We start from the raw sequence: 21592 nt of genomic DNA on the forward strand, positions 1-21592 counted from the left end.
TCTCTCAACTGAAATATGAGTTAGATTCCCATTTTATTTCCACTTGGCTTATTCTGGTGTAAAATAAATTCTAACTAGAAGAGTCAGCTGGAGCCAGGCCTATGTCTGAGGATACCTAAATAGATTATTAATCTAAACTCAGGTATGTCTTTCTGGCATTTATCCCAAAGAACAGACTCTTCATGAAGACATAGGTTGAGTAGTTTCCAAGTCTTGGTAGGCAGTCTGAGTTCAGATTAAATCTGTTATTGAAAGGTAAAGCTCGTGGAAGTGTAAGAGTAAATTCTAGGTCTGTAAGGAATATTTAGAAATATTTTCAAGAAGAGCAGTCAGTCATTGAGAGTACTGCTAACACATATGCATCAGACAACTGTAAAATATATTGTGTAGTCAATATCTGTCTCAGCTTGTGAAGGTACCATGGTATTAATTTTCAAGAAAGAAAATTAAGGTTTAGGCCTTAGTCTGACAGTGCTTTTCTGTCTGCTCTTTCTTAGAAAGTTACATTGCATCACTATGGAGAGAAATTGCTCAAGTGCAACTACGCTATTAGGACAAGTTTTAGGAACAGGCAAATCATCTGCAGGGTGTCCAATGCATTATTGAAGCTTATAATGATTAAATAACAGTATTAGCAGGTCTAATGTATGAATGAAGTGGACATCAGAGATTTTGGGTCAAGGGATTTGGAAATAAAAAGAAGCAAAAAAAAAAAAGGAAAATAAAAGCATAAGAAAAGCAATTAGAGATATTCTACTGTAACAGAATGATACTGACCTTCTCTCAGAAACAGCTTGTATTTTTGTAGCATTGTGGCCTGTATCATGTAGAAGTTATACCACACCATACCAGTGTGTTCTCAACTTCAAAATTGTTCATATAATTCATCATTGTAGAACTTCAGTGAAAGTGTAATATCACAGTGAAGAACATGGCATGCTGCCTTATCATCCTCTATCGTGATTTGCATTATGAAAGAGGAACGTTTGATATATGCAAGGAATAGCAAAGTTATATATTTTTGCTCATAAAAAAGGTCTGATTTATTATATAATATTCTTCAAATTGCTCCTGCACAGCATATATGTGTTAATTAAACACATTAAAGTCAGATTTTTTTTTCATTAAAATTACCTCATTTATAATGGTGAATTAACTAGGTTGTTTATAAAGGAAGAGAGCTCTAAAGGCAAACTACTGTGAATAAAAGCAAGAAGAGTTCTGAACTGATTTTAAGAAAGTAATTAATAACTTACTAATGTCTTCAGGTTCCTCCAAAAATAATTAAAAAATAACTTGTCTTTAATTTCTTCTTAGTTTGTTTGTGCAGATGCTGGAACAAAACTAGCTGAGTCAACAATCTTGCATAAACAGATGATTGCCTCTATGCCTGGAGTGAGTACTGAATCAAACTCCATCTCTTAGTTTTGGTTTTTAAAAAATGTATCTTATTCAGCTCATTTTGCTTCATTTTAGTGTTCTTTCCTGTTCTTTTCTTTGCTGGTTGGCAAGGTGTATTGCAGGCAGAGGTTGAGATGCTTCTTCCTTTTTATTAAGGTTGGAAAAGTTCAGAACTTGATGGTGCTTCCCTTACTTTCACTGATATTCTTCAGTCATGTAACAGACTAGCTGGAGCCTACGCTCAAGAAGACAACATGTGGGGAACAGAACAGCTGAATACCTCAAAACGTGGTAGCAGGGAAGAAAGCTACAAGCCATTGCCTCCACGCTCACAAAAGATTAGGTGGTTAAGGAATGGAGTTAATGGTATTTTCGTGGTAATGTGTAAGGCATTCATCTATATCCTGCTGATGAGTGTAGCTAAATTACCAGTACTGATAATTGCCTAGGCGCTGAAAATGCACCTGGTGAATATGCGAGGAAGTAGCACAATTGGAGGTCTTGACTTGTTCCATGACACATGTGACTGAGTACCCAAACAGATGGATGAGGGTTAGCCCAGATCTGCTTCACAAGCTGGGGAAAACTCATTTCCCTTTTTGTGTGTCTCTCTCAGCTTTAGGGGTGACCTAACAGGATCTTTCCCGTACATCTTCTGAAATGTGTGATTTTTTTTAATGCAAATCTTTAATAATACCTTTCCTCCCAACAGAATATTTTAATTTATACTTGCTTTAAATAGGTAGACTAACATTGGTGTTAGAAGGTATGACAGGAAACTGATCATTTCAGAAGAAATCATAAAGAATCAGGCTGCCTGCTGCTTAAATGAAACAGAATAGATGGTTGGAGAGAAGTCTTTTGCAACTGAGCATTATTTTCAGAGATCTGAGTATAGTATCTTTTATAATTCTATTATTCAATATATCGGAACCCATGTGGAATCCTTAGTCCGCATAAACTGGATGGAGGATATGCTGACAGGGCTGCCAGTGACCTTGTTTTACTGTTTGTTATTCTGTCAAGGGAACTGACAGGCATAGCATTTGAAAAGCCAGAAGGTGGCATAGTTCAACACTGTGTAGATTGATATTAACATACAAAAATGAGAAGTGCCCAGGTCAGTTGCTTAAAAATAGAATGCTAGCAGTTTTTCAAATTTCAGCCACTAAAACTCAATTATGGCTTAATAATTTTGTGATCAAAACTAAATCTGGTTAATTTGTATATTCAGATAGGGTAATCAGCTTCTGTGCTTCAAAGTGTAGGTAATTAAATAGAGGTCAAAGAAGAGTAGTTTTCCCCTGTAAACTTTACTGCAATGTTTTGCCCTGAGCCTATGATTTTGGATACAGTAGTTTTTGGTGACTTAAAGATACCTAATTTGATAATGTCATCATCTGGCCTCAAAAGTTAAGCATTGCTTTTACTTGGCCCCTAAGAATGAGGCATTCATAGTTCCCCTTGAATTCAGCTAGCATTATCTTCACCTCAGACTATTAACATGTAAACAGAAGTTTATATGATACCTAGTGGGTCAGTCATATCACCTTCTGAAAGCTTTTCTCGAGGGTTCTCTGGTCTGTTCAAAGCCCTTATTTAATCTGACAGCTTTGTTCTCTTGACTGCTTGGCACACCTTGGGCTTGTCTTGTACTAGCCAAAGGCCAGATTCATGTTTCTCATTGTGTCCTAGGAAAAGGATCAAGAAAATTTGTACTGTGGCAATACAACAAGCACCACATTGAGTCATCTTGTTTTCCCTTTAAGGTTGTTCTTGCTCTGGCACAGTTTGCTTCTCAATTCTTACACTTTTATGGTCAAACTGGAGCACTTCATGAAGGATTTCATTTATCTCTTATAGTCCTTGCCTCCCCTTTTGAAAATTGGAACTAGCTTAAGTGCCATTAGAATGCTGTATTTTGAATGATTTTGCTTCAGGAATAGCCCAGAAACATTTGTTAGTTTAAAAAAAAAAGAAAAAAAAAAAGTAATTCTTAAATTTCAGTGGTGTTCATTTTAGTGATGTTTACACATAAAATACCTGAAGCCAGTCATTTAAACTGTTTTTCCATCATGAGTAATGTGAACATAAGGGCATCTGTGCCTGTGACTGAATTTTGTTTTCTGGGATTGTAGCTGGTTGGTTCCACTTGCAGAAATGCTCAGCTGCTTGAAGAACTGAGTTGTTAAACTCTCTGACTTTTTAAGACTTTGATTCTGGACCACTGTAAATTTCAGGATGACATAACAAGGATATTCTTGAAAGTTTCATCGGTTAATCTTTTATTGCTGTCACAGATAAGGGTATTTTATGATGCGTGAAGAAGCTACAGTGACTGGGCTATCTTTTTATACTATCATCAGATAAGAGGGCATATTACAGTGAGAAGAAAAACATCAAAGAATAGCCATTCCTAATTAAAGTAATCTAAATAAAATTAAAATAAAGAATTTGAGACAGACAAATTGTGTTCTGGTGAACAAGAAACAAAGACAAAAACATGAACATATTCAAAACCTGGTACTTAAACTTGTTTCTTTTGTGTTCTAGTGTGGAACAGCAGCAATGGAATGCATGAGGCAGTATGTTGGGGAAGTGCTGGATTTCATTGCAGATATGCATACCTTAACCAAATTAAAGGTTGGTTCTGGGCATACATTGATCTAAAGTGTATGTGCTTTTTTAACAAAAAAATGTTTTCTGTAATGAACCTACCTGGGAGAAACAGTTGGAAGTCTTTGAGGATGACTGACAGGTTTTTTTCTTTCTTTTTAAAAAAATGTTAGTACTGTTATAGATTAGACACTTCTGGGGGATCAGTAAAAAGTAGCTTATGCAGTGTTGAAATGGAGGCTGATTCAAATGTAGTGAGCACAATAAAAATGCAGGCTTGATTTTTCTGAAATGATGATAAGCTAATGGTAAGTTTTTCTGAAATGTTGATGATAAGCTAATGTCATACCAAAATCACTGTGAGACGTAGTCATGTTTAATATAACCCTTGGAAACATAAAACTCCTTGCCTGTACAAGTAATTACACTCTTCTGGATGAATCCTGCGTCTCATATACACAAACAGATGCTTAATTTAATTGGAAATTCAGAGGTTATTAAAATGCAGTAATTGACCTAAAAAAAAAAAAAGGGCGGGGGGGTCCTTTTTCTTATGGATACTGTTGTTTTCATTGTCAGGTTATATTCTGTTGAGGTGGGGAAGACTGAGTAGTTCTTATCTCTGTAGTCCAAACTGCTTTTTGGTTTCTGTATGTTAGTTTGATGCCAAATTCTAACAGGAGTGATAGGAAAATACTTCTGTCAGCATAAAATATTTTATTTAGGAATTTATTTATTTATTTCATGAAAACATCCTAGTAATAACTAGCTGGTCAAAATCTGGAATTTCTGTTTCATGGGAGAAGCCAGTATCTATTAAATTTGCTGCTGTATAACAGGAAATAATAGAAGTGTAGCTGTTTCAATTGCTAGCAAAGTAGCATCTATTGTTAATAGCTTAAATAAAGAATTAATATAATATTTCAGCTAATATATCACTAATAGTTGTAATGCTGTGGAGGGGGCAATATTTATTCTATTTAGTATAACACTATCCCATTAGGCAGTTTTATTGTATCATCTGAAGCTAAGTACTAAGTGAGCATTGAGCTGGAAGTGAAATTTTGGTTGTTAAAATCCTCCTTTTTGTAGAGGGCAAACACCTGTCTTATAGTGGAACCATCTGTCACTTCTCAATGCCAGGCAAAGTTAGAGCATAGCCTTTTGAGCTACATACTGGTACCCTGCACAAGGGTAGATTTCCTTCAGCACATAAAATGGAGGCAGAGGTGTGACTGGGCCTTGATGCTTCTAACTCCTGCAAAGCTGGCAAGACAAATGAATGGTGTGGGAGCGCAGCAGAGGGACCATTACAGATATGGAAGAGAGTCTATGCTGTCAAAGATGCAGCCAATCTGAAATCTGGCAGTAGAGATTTAGTCCTCATACACCAGCAACTTGATGATCCAAGGGGAAGTACGTCAACTGAAATAGGGCATTTCATTACTGGGCACAGTCAAGTAGCTGCCAAGCTGCTTTTATGTGATCTAAAGCTCAGTTGACAGATACAGGAAAAAGTGCTGTCCTGTTCTAGCTAGTTTGAATCATATTGCCATTGCTTACACGCCTGGGCTTTGGCACGTGATCTTCTAGGCAAGTTCTTTCACCAAGCTCTTGCATTTGTTTCTAACCTCAAGAGCCACTGTGCTTCTTATTAGCAGAGTGCATCTGCTAATAAAGGGTGTTGATGATCTGTTTTCCTGATAAATCAGTATAGTCTTTCCCTGAAAGGGCCCTTCTACTACTGCACCAGTCCTCTGCTGAAGGCTACTGGAAATGCGCTGGAGTGTCTTATGCCACAAGTTCATGCAAGCATTGTGTAGCAGGCAAGACAGAGTAAATGATAACCTGTAGTGGATTTAGATACTGGAGTTTATTTATGAAGCAGTGAGATGAGAACTTTTACCCTACTAGTTTCTCGCACACTTGCTCACTGTCCCCCTGCCCCCTCCATCCTACCTCATGCCCCAGAGGGGACACCTTATTGCAAGTTAATAATACTTACCACAAAGGAGGAAGAATCCCAACTAAACTGAAGCTCATGTCTCTTGAAACTTGCAGTGACCTTGTTTTACTGGACAAAATATCACTTTTGTTAAGTTCTTACCCTGTTGGCCATATGCCTTGAATCCCTTTGAGTTTTAAAAAAATACTCTAATAAGGGAAGCAGCCTTTTGTGCTGGAGTAGAAATTTACTTCAAAGCACAGACTAATTAATCATTTTCAGCTGAATTGGATTGTCTTCCCACTCTGTCCTTTAAAGTTATTCACCTATTTCTCTTACAGTTCAGAACTGGTTTCAGAATAAGTAGGCAAATGAATCATAAATGAGGGAGACGGACATCTGGTTTGCCAGTTCCACAGAAAAACATGAGCTTACCTGAAACCAGGAATGGGGAAAATTTATTTGTAAATACTTGCAGGTATCCTCTCTCCTCTGTAAAATGTTTCTGTAGAAAGAAAGCTCTCTGCCATTTGTATTTTTTCCTTCTGCCCCTTCTCCCTTGAACTGTAGTCTGATTTTTAGAAATGCTCTTATAATGCTTCAGTCTGATAAGATGATAATTTCTTATGCTTAGTAGGGCTATTTATTTTTAAATTTTTATACACGGATATAGGTAGGACATGAACTAAAACTTTACCCAGTTCTTCACTTTTATGTTTTGAAATTAGACAAGAAGCTTCCCAAATGTGTAGTCTGGCCATTTAAAACTAAATCAGAACCAAATATTCTAAAATTTCATGTTGTTTTGATTTAGCCATGTGATACAGGAATCTGAAAACAAGACTAATGTAATAGGAGAGTCAAATAACTACCATAATTTTATGTATTGTAAAGAATAAGCTTTGGCTGTCTTTGGAAAATGAAAAGGCAGTTTTTATTTAACCAGACCAGATAAACTTATTCTGTGGTTCCAACATGGTTGGGAAAATATTTGTAAGCATTTCTAAGTTTACAAATAGTCAGAACTTTAAAAAAATTCACAACATCTAGATTCAAATTCTTGTAAGCTCATTTAATATATTTACTTATGTTGCTTGGGTTTTATTAATAGATGTGTTTCTAGGAAGTGAGTCCTAAGATTATCCAGTTGTAAAATTTGTTAGTACGAGTGTTTATTATCAACAGCATCTGGACTACCAAACTAACACAAAGAATACTATATGAATTATATGACCAGTAACAATCCCAACAGCAAAATTTTAATCTTGGTTTTCAAATTTTGAAATTTCTACTCTCTGTAGAAGTTCAGTGAACAGAAATAGTTAAAGTTGTTTATTAATTTCCAATGTCTTATTTTGCATGTCTGAGAATAGTTTCTTTGAAAGAGGTTAATTATTTTCAGTCCTGCATATTAGCAACTAATGCATTATAAAAAAAGTATAAATGTTAATTCTCAAGATAATCACGTTCCAGTTTATTGTTTCTGTTCAGTTTATCATCTTTTTTCCCTTTGGAATGATATTTTAATTGGTAAACCTCAGTAAGGTTTTATGTAGAAAATTCCACCATTTTGGAAGAAGTTTAATGTATCTGCCTGCATACCTGCCTATCCTTTTTACCTGGCTCTGTAACAAAGTAATTAGATACTCGTGCTGGTACATTATTATTTTTCTCTCGAAAGAGACTTCAAGTAAGTGATTTCTGAGAGTGTAAGTTGCTGGGGTCAGATATTTATCTGTTATAAAATATCATTGGTCCACTGATTTTTATACTGTTATAATAATTTAATAACTGATGACCTGGATTTTCTTGTGCAAAGCATATGGCTCTGCTTTAAGTAAGCAAATGCACTCAGCATGTGTTCTGTTAGTCTACTAACAGAAGGTAATGCAAAGTTACCTTAATTAGAAATATTGAAGTATCTCAAGAAGCACCAATGAAACATTCCCTAGAGCTGACAAAGCAAGATAATAAATTCATAGAATCATAGAATCAATTAGGTTGGAAAAGACCTTAAAGATCATCGAGTCCAACCATCAACCATGCCCACTAAACCATGTCCTGAAGTGCCTTGTCTACGTGCTTTTTGAATACCTCCAGGGATGGTGACTCAACCACTTCCCTGGGCAGCCTATTCCAATGTCTGCAACCCTCTCAGTAAAGAAATTTTTCCTAATATCCAACCTAAATCTCCCTTGCTGCAAGTTGAGGCCACTTCCTCTTGTCCTATCACCAGCCACCTGACAGAAAAGACCAGTACCCACCTCACTACAACCTCCTTTAAGGTAGTTGTAGAGAGCAATAAGGTCTCCCCTCAGCCTCCTTTTCTCCAGGCTAAACAACCCCAGTTTCCTCAGCCGCTCCTCATAAGACTTGTGCTCCAGGCCCCTCACCAACTTGGTTGCCCTTCTCTGGACACTTTTCAGCACCGCAATGTCTTTCCTGTAGTGACGGAATTATCTTTCCAGGCATAAATATTGGCGTGTTTCTTGGTAAAAGGTTTAGCCCTTTTATTTCCAGGGCTTAAAGGCATTTGTAGCAGCTGAATAGTGCAACATAGTCTATTGCCGGTGAATGAGTGGCAGCTTATTTCTGTACGTGTAAATAGAATATTGCACAGGGAAGGCATTTCCTGCCCAGATGGTATCTTGTTAAATGGTTAGATTCCTTCACCTTCACTTAAGCTGTCTGGATGTGCAACCATTAGTTTGTATTCATCAGCTGTTGAGTTTGCTGATACAAAAGGTGCCTATACATTTTGCACAATTCATATTTTGTGTGGGCTCTTGAAAATGTGGTCCTCTGTGGAAAGATCTGCATCATAAAGCTGTTACTAATATAAGGACTGGAGAATTTTTAAAAATCTATTTCTGAGGTTTTTTCTGCAGTTTTGTAGACATAGTTAGAGACCCTGAGAAAGGAATTGAAAGGAAATTAATTAGTATGCGCTGTTGCTTGGAAGAACTTAGTTCAAGTGAAATAATCTTTTTGGGTAGGAAATCAGATCTTTGCCTTGCAGAGTCACATGAAGACTTGTTCTCAGCCCCTGCATGAAGACACGTTTGGTGGACATCTGAAAGTTGGTTTAGCTCAGATTGCTGCTATGGAAATCACACGGGGAAACCACAGAGACAACAAAGCTGTGATCCGATATTTGCCTTGGCTTTACCATCCTCCTTCTGCGATGCAGCAAGGGTGAGAATGCTTTTCCACAAAAAAGAATACTAAAATGAGTTAGAAATCTTCACAAAATTCTGTGTTTATTGCCAGATTCCATAGATAAGACCCGCAGTAGGGAATGGTGGCCGTGGGAAATTGAAACAATTGGTCAGGAGCTCCCTGATCCTTAACTGAGGAGTTCATCAATCCAATATTTAGAGTACATGCCAAAGGGACAGTGGAGGTAACTCCATTGGCTTTACTGACATTGCCCTGGAAATTAACTTGATTCTCGATCTAGATACAGACAGTGAAAAGCACACAGGTACTTGATGAGTCCTAGAATTACAGAAAATATGTTGGGAATTACAGAGAATACAATGGGAAATGTCCTTTGAAATTATGGAGTACAAATGAGCAAGAACTGCAAGTGTAAGCCTATTGATATGTTGATAAAACTACTAACTTCATCTGATTAAAGTTAGATGAGAGAAATCTTGTTCTTTAAGACATGGTTTTTATCCCTTTTCACTGTGAGAAATCCTAATGTGCAGTGGTTTACCTTCAAAAAGAAGGGAGATACTGTCCCTGGTCTTACAGTGACAACAAATGAGGTGTTCTGAGTGTAGATCATTGGACTGTGTTTCAACAAACCTGTATTCTTGTCCCAGCTTTGTCCCCGTCTACCTGCCCCAGGATTCTGGGGACTCAGCTGCTTAGGCTCCAGTCCTGTAGATATGTCTGCATGTACTTTCATGTAGAGCATATGGAAATATGGAGTTATCATCTCCTCGCACTTTAGTTTCTTACATGTAAAAAAAGGAGTATGTGTCCTGAGTTGAAGGTAGTGAATTCCTTTAAGAAGAGCATCGTATCAGAGTCTATTAAAAAAAATAAATTAATGGAATACCTCTTTGGTTCTATGAGTCCTTGACAATGACATCAAAGTAGAAATTAAAAACAGTAGTGAGAGTGGCCTAGTAAGTAGTGATTTATTGATCAAAAAACAATTATTTTTTTCCTGTGCCTGTGAATTCAAATGAGTATGTGATCTGAACTTTGTAGCAGCAAGGCAGCAGACAAGATGACACCAGAAAAGTGCTATTCCCTTTTAGATTATAGAAGCACATTGCTTTACAGTTAGACATTGCACTAGATGGTAGATGAATACTTAATTGTCACAAAAAAGCATAGTCCCTGCCCTCAAAAGCATGCAGTCCAAATGTCCAAGGAGAGGCTAAGAAAAAGAGAAATTAACTCTACTTTACCAATGGAGAAGTGGAACACTGGAAGTAAGGCATGGTGCCTGCCTTGGAGCTCACTGTGGCATGAAGAAGTTCCTGCCATTGCCCTGTCAGCTGTGTGCTGTCTAGGGGAGCTGAGAGGAGCATTTCCACTTGGGCAACCCTTCCCATCTGATGATTTCTGTGTAAAAAGTCACTGTGTATGAAAGCAGTGAATCTGTGAATGTTTCAGCCTTTTATAGACATGGTTTCTTAGACCCACCAAATATGTTCCGTTGGACTTGTTGATGGTACGTCAAGTCCACTAAGTTCTGTGTGGTTCTCGTCTTCCCATAAGCTGTACCAATGATCTGTGCCTCCAGCACACTGAGACTGCATCTGCCTAGTGTGCATAAGGAGACTCCGTATTTTGGGGAAAACCAGAAAACTTAGCATCATTGTAAAATCTGCTTTTTCTTGACAGGCCCAAAGAGTTCATAGAATGTGTCTCACACATTCGTTTGCTGTCCTGGCTACTCCTGGGGTCTCTGACACACAATGTTGTCTGTCCAAATTCTCCATCATCTTGCATGCCTATTCCACTGGATGCAGGTTCACAAATTGCTGACCACCTTATTGTTATTCTGATTGGGTTTCCAGAGCAATCAAAGGTAAGGGTTCTGTGTTTTAAGTGGAGAATGTGTTATATATTGGCCTTATTATTGCAAACAGGTATTTATTTCTTCATAAGAAGAAAGGAGGGGTAAAACCTTATTAAAACCTTGCATCTAGGGAAAGAAATCTCTGTAGTTTTTCTTGCATAGCTGCCTCTTCATGCATAGAAAACTGGTGATGAAATCACTACAATTAAGTTTGAGATTCAACTATTTCAAAATATCTCAGCACAGGAGTGAGGAAGGAGAAACTGAATTCCAAATTGAAGCTTTAGCAATGACCATCTCTGTAGCAAATCTCTCAGTTATTTATTATAGTTGTATAGTAGAATTGGATAACCTATAAATAATGTTATGATCAAAAGTTAATTACAAACAGTGATGGTTCAAGCACAACTTTTTTTCTCAAGCTGCTCTGGACAAGAAGAGTTATTGCAAATCGTAAGCCATTTGTGACAGTAGTTTAACACAGATATAGCAGCACTCGTTGACACCAATCAGGTTTTTATTAGCAACAGAAGCAGAATGATCACACATTTATCTCATACGTAAAATCCCCCTTTCTTTCCCCTCACCCAGCCAAGACACTGGTGCTTCCCATTCATTTCTTTGGCCTTTTTTTTCTCTTTCAAATACCTCTTTCCAGTTACCAAGCAACCATTGCAATGTTTGGTGCAGTCATACTACCACAGAGCATGAATCACTGTTGCACTTGCAAGCTGAGAAAACATCTCTACCAGAAGCATCTTTCTTGTAATGAAGTAGTTAATGTCCAGCACTCCTGGAGGCTCAGACACTGTGATATATAACACATATAAGCAAAGAGCCATGCTTGAGTATGCAAAATGAATTCTCTGTTAGCTTTTTAAAACTTACTTTCCTTGACTGTGAGAAGTTCTGTCCCAGCAAGCTAGAAATGGATGACAGATTAACAGAACAGATGTAAGATGGTGTATTTGGTATGATAGCGTTCCTTTCACATGATCAGAATCTGAATGATTTACTGCAGCAGCATTTTTGAAATGCAGTCATACATGCCAGAGCCTCCAGGCCTTCCACAGTCCTGAGTTGCTGTTCTGCAAAACTAACCTTCTCTATAAAGGGACTGACCTTAATGCCATACAGTAAGACTGCATGGGAGTGTGTGTTTGCAAATGCAGTTTTTAGTCTGTAAATATAAAACCAGTTTTTAAACATGGAGAAGATGTTATCAAGGGTACTTGACTTACTAGTTTCTCATGGGAGGGAAACATGTGGGAAAGGGAGGGGCAAGACTGCACAGTGGGGTGCAAGACAGAGGATGGTGAAAGCATCTGCACTGTATCCCAATACACTTACTTAAATAAACATTTTCCTCTATTTTCTGTTTCTACAGACATCTGTTCTGCACATGTGTTCCCTCTTCCATGCATTTATATTTGCTCAGCTCTGGACGGTGTATTGTGAACAAACAGCAGTAGCTCCAACAGTCCAGAATCAGAACGAATTTAGCTTTACAGCAATCCTTACAGCCCTGGAGTTCTGGAGCCGAGTGACACCTAGCATCCTACAGCTAATGGCACATAACAAAGTGGTGAGTCAGGTGCTGTGTACAGATTTAGTACAGATTAAACTCTGAGGGTTTGGCTTTGTTTCAGTGGAATACATCAAGACTATGAATAACGTCATAAAGCAGCTTTGATGCTTTTGAGAAATTAAAGGGAAGGCCAATTGGTAGTGATTTAACCTTGCAGTGGGCCTGAAAGGATCTAGCCAGGATCTGCCCGAAACAGAATCAAGAGCTAGAGTCACTGCTTATTGGATTAAGGGCTCCCTGCATCAGGTCTCATTTCATGTATCTTCCTGCTCTTCACAGTGGTCCTATTGTTTCATCTGACTCGGCCTTACAGGAGCAACCAAGTGTTTTAGGATAATTCTGTGGATATCCATTTGAATATTTTTTACCACATGATGGTGAAAAAATACACAAATGCTGACACTTGACTACTCATAACCCATTGGTTACTCATCAAAAATAAGCTACACAAATATCTCTGGAAACGTTTTTGAGTAATGAATGACTTGAAGGAGGTATCTCTAGAGATAAGGTTTGAAAGGGAAATGTTCACTCCATCCAGAAATTGTCCAGACCATTTTTTGGAAATAAGTTTTAAGCATTTATTTATCCCAACCACTCACTGCTGTTGGAGGAGCTTTGTACAATAAGAACCCAGAGGGATTCCAGCAGCCTTTTCATAGGTGCTACCTTTGCTTCCCGTTGACTAATGATTCTCTGTGCCTGCAGGCTTAGGGTTGAGAGCTTGTTTCTAATGAGCAAGATGTGTTGTGTTTCCTGCTTCCCAGAAAGTCATGACAGGTCTGTCATGACTTGTCAAAACTTTTTAACTTTAACTGAGATGGTAACTAGTAGCTCTGGCTCTGGAGAACTTGATATTAGCTTTGAGAGAGAAAGATTCTTTATATGTGGCCCAGTCCTCTAAGTCAGGTGCTCCTAAGGTTTGGGATTTTCCTTTTTTCTTTGTTTTTTTTTTTCTTTTTTAAATGGAGACCTGCTATCTATATGGAAATTATTTTATGTAAATCCCCTTTCCCCATGTGAAACATCTTCCACTCCAGGCAGGTATGGACCTTTGCCCTTTCAATTGTAATTGCATGGGCTGCACTTGAATGTCTTTGAACCAGTTACTATTCCCTTGTCTTGTCCATAACAGGCAAGGACCACCTAAAGCTGTCTTTAAATTATATTTTAGCCTCTGACATCTAGTGAGGTCTCTGTGGTTGATAAGCCACTGTTGGCAACAGTAGTTCATGAAGCTCCATTTGAATGAATGGGAAATTTGCATAATGCTTCTAACTAGCCAGTTGTTTAGTCAGACACAAAGGCTTCTTGTCAAGCCTTAGAACAAGAATATGACCTGGAAGTTCTAATCCTTATTCTGAAAGTATCTCATTATGTGGCTTTAGTGCAAGTTATTAAACACTCTGCCTCAGCTATTGCTCTGTGAAATGTAGATAATAATACTTGCCCATCTCACAGGGCTGTTGTGAGGTTAATTAGTTAGTGTTTGTAAAGCGCTTTGAAGATGAAAAGCACTATGTAAAAGCTAAGTTTATTATTATCAAGGGGAATTTACACATAGTTGAGACAGGCACTGTAAATACTGCTGGTTCAGGGTATTTGTCTTGTACCTATGAATTTACACAATATAAAACATAAAATGCTGTCTACTACCAAATAACTGATATTTGCATCTGTCATAATTCATGGTACAAAATGGAAGAACTATGGACTAGCTGCCAGTTCAGAACAATAAATTGTCTTTTGATGGGGGGGGGGGAAGATGTTTTTTGTGGGTATGCTAATTTTCAAAGATACAGTAAATAAAAATATCAATTTCTGACACACTGATTGATGAGAACTACACAGCAAAGGCATGTAAAAGGATTTATGATGTCTGAAAGAACAAAGCTGAAGGCAACTTGTTTTGATGTGTGATACGAATTAAAATACATCAAGCACTTTGAAATATTTAACAGATAGGTGTTGCTGCATCAAGGGAAACTAAATAAAGAAAAATGTCCTTTATATGCTCATGTAATATTTAATCTTATATGTCAGTGGTTAATAAATGCATATCTAGTGATTCAGTATAATTGCCAAGCAAATACAGGAAGATTCTTTTTAGAGACTGTTGGCTGAGCTTACAACACTGTTATGCTGGACACTAATTTGTTTTTATGCTTTTTTTTTTTTTTTTCAAGATGGTGGAAATGGTATGCCTGCATGTGATTAGTTTAATGGAAGCTTTACAGGAATGCAACTCTACTATCTTTGTAAAGGTAGGCATACCAGACCATGAATATTTAGTTAATGATGTTCCCTAGCTATTGTGATTTCTAGACATACTGTCCTCTGCTTCCCCTCCCACCCAGAAAAAGAAAGTGGAAGAAGCTGAGATTGAATGCTAATGCAGAAATAAAACCTAGGAAAGCATAACATGAAAAGTAAGGAAGTGATTGGAGACAGCCAACATGGCTTCATTAAGGGCAAATCATGCCTGACAAATTTAGTGGCCTTGTACGATCGGGTTATAGCGTTGGTGGATAAGGGAAGAGCAACGGACATCATCTACCTGCACTTGTGCAAAGCATTTGACACTGTCTTGCATGACATCTTTGTCTCTAAATTGGAGAGACACGGTTTTGATGGATGGACCACTCGGTGGATAAGGAATTCGCTGGACGGTCACACTCAAAGAGTTGTGGTCAATGGCTCGATGTCCAAGTGGCGTTCCTCAGGGGTTGGTACTGGGACCACGCTGTTTAACATCTTCGTTGGCGACACGGCCAGTGGGATCGAGTGCACCCTCAGTGAGTTTGCCGACGACACCAAGCTGTGTGGTGCATTTGACACGCTGGAGGGAAGGGATGCCATCCAGAGGGACCTTGGCAGGCCTGAGACGTGGGCCTGTGCGAACCTCATGAAGTTCAACAAGGCCAAGTGCAAGGTCCTGGACATGGGCCAGGGCAATCCCAAGCACAAATACAGGCTGGGCGATGAGTGGATTGAGAGCAGCCCTGTGGAAAAGGGCTTGGGGGTATTAGTGGATGAAAAACTGAATATGAGCCAGCAATGTGCGCTCGCAGCCTGGAAAGCTAGTTGTATTCTGCGTTGCATCAAAAGAAGCATGACCAGCAGGTCGAGGGAAGTGATTCTGCCCCTCTACTCCGCTCTTGTGAAACCCCGCCTGGAGTACTGCGTTCAGCTCTGGGGCACCCAGCAGAAGAAAGACATGGACCTGCTTGAGCGAGTCCAGAGTAGGGCTATGAAGATGATCAGGGGGCTGAAGCACCTCCCCCCTGTGAGGACAGACTGAGAGAGTTGGGGTTGTTCAGCCTGGAGAAGAGAAGGCTCCAGGCAGACCTTATAGTGGCCTTCCAGTACTTAAAGGGGGCCTACAGGAAAGATGGGGAGGGACTCTTTATCAGGGAGTGAAGTGATAGGACAAGGGGTAATGGTTTTAAACTGAAAGATGGTAGATTTAGATTAGATATTAGGAAAAAAATCTTTACTGTGAGGGTGGTGAGGCACTGGAACAGGTTTCCCAGAGAAGCTGTGGATGCCCCATCCCTGGAAGTGTTCGAGGCCAGGTTGGATGGGGCTTTGAGCAACCTGGACTAGTGGAAGGTGTCCCTGCCCATGGCAGGGGGGTTGGAACTAGATGATCTTTAAGGTCCCTTCCAATGCAAACCATTCTGTGATTCTGTGATTCTATAACAAAAAATAAAATCTCTGGTAAGAAGTAAGACCAGACCATAATCTCAAATCCAAGTTCTTCTGATTTTTTTTTTTTTTTTTTAAATGAACTTCTGATCTTCTTCCTCCTTCCGTTGCTGCAATGGTCTTATTCCTCTAATAGACTCAAGTGGTGTCACTGACTTTAAGAACCTCTCGGTAGTCTCTGAATTTTCAGCCATTCTGTAACTTAATCATCATAGGTCCTTTGCAGATCACTTCACTGTTCTGATCCTATCATTCTTGATAACAAAAACTTCGTGCCACAGTGGTTTTCTTATTATATGCCTATGTGTCTGTCTTAGTCAAATACTATTTGATAGTCCATCTTCCCCTACAATGTGTGGCAGGGTATTCTTTGATTAGAGAATCAAATCCTGCATGGTCCATTCATGTAAAATTCTTTTTTTTGGAAATCAGTGGAAATCAGCATTTTCAGAACTGATGCCCAAAGGATTGGAGTAGTCTCACAAGCATAAATCGTTTTCACTAGCCTTTTTTACATGTTTTCCCATTGCATTATTCTGAAGGGAGTTTTCACATAAAATATCAACAAATCAAGTATTTAAATGCACTCTGAATCTAACTGAAATATGTTGGTTTATATAGTTCTTCTGTTGCCCTAAAGGAAACTTCTGACTGTTGTTTTACTCCAGTCTTTTATGGTCAAGCAGGAATTGAAAATAAAGTAGCTAAAATTAAAGGTCTTCATGTTAACTGGCATGAAAGTATTCACACTCATTGTGAAAATACAGATTTATAGTCAGTAATTACTTGATTCACTATAGAAACTCTGTCACTATGGGATGTTAAAGTGATCATGGCTGTCCCTGGAAGACATGGGCTTCTCTTTCAGCCAATCCAGGATGTCCAGAATTTGACAAGGATGAAGAATGGCTTTAAAGCTGTGAGAAGAGAGGCCTTTAGGGCCAAATTCCTGTCACAATTCAAATGAATGCTTTCAGGGGGTTATATTTGAGAGTATATATCAATAATATGCTAAATCAGGTTAAAAGGACATTGTTACTACAAAATCAATCTTATAAACCTGTGAAATTCAGAGGTAAAAGTGCTAAGCTTTCTTTCATGTTCAGTGGGTGGGAGATGGAAGAGTAGAATCTGGTTGACCAAATCCGCTTTACTTAGCCCTAAAGTGAAATCCTGCAGGAACAATATATATACATAGTGGTGTTATAGAATTTGTAGTCCGAGGTTACTTTTTTTTTTTTTTTCCAAAACTAACTAATTGCAAAAAAATTTATTGTGGATCTGAAAAGTAAGTGTCATGATTTTGGGGAAGGACTGACTGTATGTTTGAAGTCCTTCAAAGAGCCAAAAGTGTAAAGCTAATTCACACAGGAACCAGTAAGTGAGTGGCATCTGTGTAATTTAAAAAAAGATCAGCTTTGAGACTGTCTCTTCTTCAGTGGCTCTGAAGAAGACCTGAACTTTGTTACTCCTACTTCAGAAGTCTGCAAGGATGATAATTCTTTGAATATTACTTGACTGGGCAGTTTTTTGGTGGTTTGTTTTATGCTAGACAATCTTCTATTGCCCTGCCTTTGATAATGAAACCATTTTATCTTGTGTTTTAAAGCATTTTTTAAATTTTATTTTAGATACAAGCCTTTCAAACAAGGTTTAGTTTTCACTGAAGGAAAGTACATAGTGTAGTGAGAGAGATTTTTAAAACAGAACATTCTTAACAGTCTTCTGGAGATTCGTTCAGCAAAATTAATAATTCCCAATGACTTCCTCTTGGAACTGAGTACAGTAGCACTGATAAATCCTGACCTTTTATCATTCATATATTTACTGCAGTGTCTTTTATTCCACCTACAGAATCAGGTGCCGCAGAAACTTCATTTGTTAATGAAGTCATTGCATGATTCAACACACATGTATTTTTAATGCACCACAATGAGAAGGTGGTGCATGTCACATGATGCCAGGTGGTTTATGGGATGGCTGTCTTAGGTGGCCATTTTCTGTATGACAAGTGAGGGGAAAATACGTCCTAAAACAAGAGAGAAAGAGAACATGTAAACAGTTCAGCTTTCCTTCACTGAAAGAAGAGCTTTATACCCAAGATAAGCACTCCTTCATCTCCTCCTTGTGTTGGTGCTGTGAGGTTTCCTCTTCCTGGTACTGTGTTGGCCTTTGCTATTAAATTGAACTCTCACTGATAGCATTGACATGTCTTTGAGCCATTCTATGTATTCTCAGAGGATATTTTTTTGATCTGATGTTAGACTATCTTTACCAATCTGCCAAGGAAAACAAAGTTTCTTTCCTGTGAAAACATTTCAAGTGTTATGTATTTATTTTTCTTTTTAAGTTGGAGATAGATACATATACACACATTTACACAGATGCACACATACTCACATATATATTTAATTCATTATATTTTCCTCTGAGGGGAAGCATTCTGCTTTAGGAGGGCTAAAATGAAAGTGTTCAGCTTTCCTTCTGTGTCAAAGGAACTGGGAAAATAGACATCCCAGGACAGCCACTGATGATGGAGACCAGCTCCTTGCTTATCACAGCTCTCTGTCTGACCATCAGATGTATGTCTGAGGAATTTAGGAGCCTACAGCAGATAAGGGAGCAGCTCAGCAAACTGCAATGTCTTTTCCAGTCACCTAGGGGTTTTAGGCAGCTCCAGCAGCTGCTGGGTAGAATTCTAGAGAACTGGGTAGGCAGCAGAGTTGGGGAACCAGAAAAGCACAGTGACCAACCTGTTCTCCAGCCTGGTTTCCATCAAAACTTGCACTGGAATCAACATAATTCTGTTGAAAATATGAACTCAAAAAAACTGACAGTATCTGACAGCAGTCTGTTCTTCCAGCTGTTCTTTCTAACTAGCTTTATGTATTCTTCCTTTGTGAAGAAAAGACTTGCTGGGGATTAGGTTATAAACCTCAAGTACTTCAATAAAAATGTCTTCTTGTCTCATTTATCTAACTGGAAGCTGTAGGAGTGGAGGGTTTGCTTGCTTGTGCCTGCAGCAGAATGTTTTGTTTCCCTAAATGTGTCCAGACCCTGAAGACAGAAGTGGCAATGGAGGACAATGATCTGTATCTAACCTTAGACCTCTACAGTGTAGATATCAATAGTTTCCCTGAGTGCCCTTTGTAGTCAGTGGAGATAAACAGGTATTTTTGGACATGATTCATCTTGATCTATTTTAGATACCTGCTTTGGGACAAGATGAACTGGATGTGAGAAGTGCTTGATTCTCTCAGCTGACTGTAAAAGATGTCCAGTGAATTGGTTCAGATGCAGAGGGGTACCTTGAGTATTCTGCCTAGCTTCCCTCCTTGTTTGACATACTTCTGACACCAGTCCTGTCACCACTGGCTAGCTCCAGAGGAACTTCATTAATGCTGGATGAAATTTTCAGTGATGTTTTGTTGATGGCAGTGGGGCATGGAGCATGGCTTCTCAGTATGCTTACCTGTTCTCTGCTTTCCAAAAAACACATCAGGACTTGCAGTCACTGGATCTTATTAAGCACTTCATTAGTGTGAGAGCCCATGGAAGGATGTACAGAACTCGCATGTCTGCTGCATCTGGCTGCATTCCAGCTGTTTTGGCATTCATCTATCTGTAAATGCTGAGGTTTGAATATGGTTCTTCATGTGGTAGACTAAGTAATCAGTCCTGACAGCACTGCATATGATTCTCCAGCAAAACAGCATTGAAATTGAAACAATTATCGTTCCTTGCACAAGGGAAGCAGCACTTTATCTAATGTTGTCAATAGTGATTAGGTTTAACTTGCAGCTGCCAGTAGCATAATTGGCAAATTGCAAATTTTAATGCCATTTGGAGGAACATTTTAGAGCAATAACCTTGGTGGTTAAATTAATATTGGAGAACATGAATACTTTTGCTAGAAATGCCTCTCTGTCTTCCATAAGCTTGTCATGTTATACTTACTCAGAAATAAAAGTTCTCTGAAGAGCAGGAGACTGAAATACCTATCAAGCCAATCATGGGTGACAGATTCACAGACCTCCTTGCCGTCTTGTTCTGGATAGTTAAGAGTTTTTACCTGTGCTCCCAGGCCTACAGGTCACATTCTGCAGTGAAGCACTGATGTGGCTAGTGGTTTATAAAATGTTGGTTACCATTTAAATATCTGGCCTATTATTAGGAACTTCTGCTGCATATTTGTCAGTTCTTGACGTAGGCCTCGCCATGCAGAATGTTTACTGTATTTATTGCAGTATTGCTCACCTGCACATACAGAAACATCCTCACACGGAAAATAAGAAGTGATTTCCTTTAACAAGTTTTTATTCTGTACTCTCACCGTTGCCTTAAACAGGGTATCAGTAATTGCTACTGGTGATTCATCAAGCTACAAACAAGGGAAGCTGGCTTCTTTACCTCTGAGAGTTACCTGCCCCAAAACATATGCATCATTTAAAAATAACCACGTTTTCAGATTTGTTGTTCAGGCTATGTCCATTCAGACAGCTAAATGGGTTAGATATACCCATCTCTGTCTCACAGTAACTGGAGCATGTTTACAGTCACTTGTATAGTAACAAAATATACCTCTCTTCCTACAGCTCATACCAATGTGGTTGCCAATGATACAGTCAAATCTAAAGGTAAGTTGTTTCTAATACCTTATCCTTTTATTCTTAGTGTTATACATTTCTGTAAATTCTGGAAATAAAATCATTAGATGTGGTCTCCAGACTCTCTGAAAATAGATCATTGTAGTGTATCCAGATGCACTGGATGGCTCAGCACTGAAGGTCTCAAGTGTGAGCATCATCAGCTAAGATACTTGTCCTGTAATCAGTACTGCTCTCCCTTTCCCTTCTGAAACACTTTCTTCTAACAGGTTCTGCGGCAGGGCCTTTTCTCCCTGTTTACTGAGATTGGTTGTTCCCTGAGCTGTGGTTTTCTTGATGTCTTAGGCCTGAGAGTCCCCTGACAAATCAGGATTGGGACTCTCAACTCAGGAGATTTGGGTTTTGTAGCAGATATTGTGGGCCTGCTTGCTTGGGTGAAACTGCTGGCCCTGTTTGTAAGAGAGAGCAAGGTGGATCAGTGTGGCTTGCCAGTCAAGAGAATTCTGGTGATGAGACTAAAAGTGTTGGAGTTAGTCTCACTATGGAGTTCTTTCTGTAAGCACATTGGCCTTTCATGGCAACACTACAGTGCAGGATGTGGAAGAAAAAAATGTGACACTGGGGCAGTGGAAGAACTTTCCCTGGCCAACAACCAGTACCGTTCACAGTGCTGTATTAATATA

General features: G+C 38.7%; 1 protein-coding gene across 1 annotated transcript in view; it reads left to right on the top strand.

Moving 5' to 3' along the window:
* Positions 1 to 21592, top strand: part of UNC79 (unc-79 homolog (C. elegans)) — a 100281-nt gene that overhangs the window by 77586 nt on the left and 1103 nt on the right. Inside the window, exons 40-46 of the mRNA XM_010583876.1 lie at positions 1318 to 1395; positions 3955 to 4044; positions 8982 to 9157; positions 10829 to 11015; positions 12394 to 12591; positions 14781 to 14858; positions 20898 to 20939. Of these exons, the coding sequence (XP_010582178.1) occupies positions 1318 to 1395; positions 3955 to 4044; positions 8982 to 9157; positions 10829 to 11015; positions 12394 to 12591; positions 14781 to 14858; positions 20898 to 20939 (849 nt within the window). The remainder of the gene's footprint in view (positions 1 to 1317; positions 1396 to 3954; positions 4045 to 8981; positions 9158 to 10828; positions 11016 to 12393; positions 12592 to 14780; positions 14859 to 20897; positions 20940 to 21592) is intronic.

This window comes from Haliaeetus leucocephalus, unplaced genomic scaffold (assembly GCF_000737465.1).
Source record: "Haliaeetus leucocephalus isolate CR32 unplaced genomic scaffold, Haliaeetus_leucocephalus-4.0 Scaffold932, whole genome shotgun sequence".
In the NCBI taxonomy this organism is placed as follows: Eukaryota; Metazoa; Chordata; class Aves; order Accipitriformes; family Accipitridae; genus Haliaeetus; species Haliaeetus leucocephalus.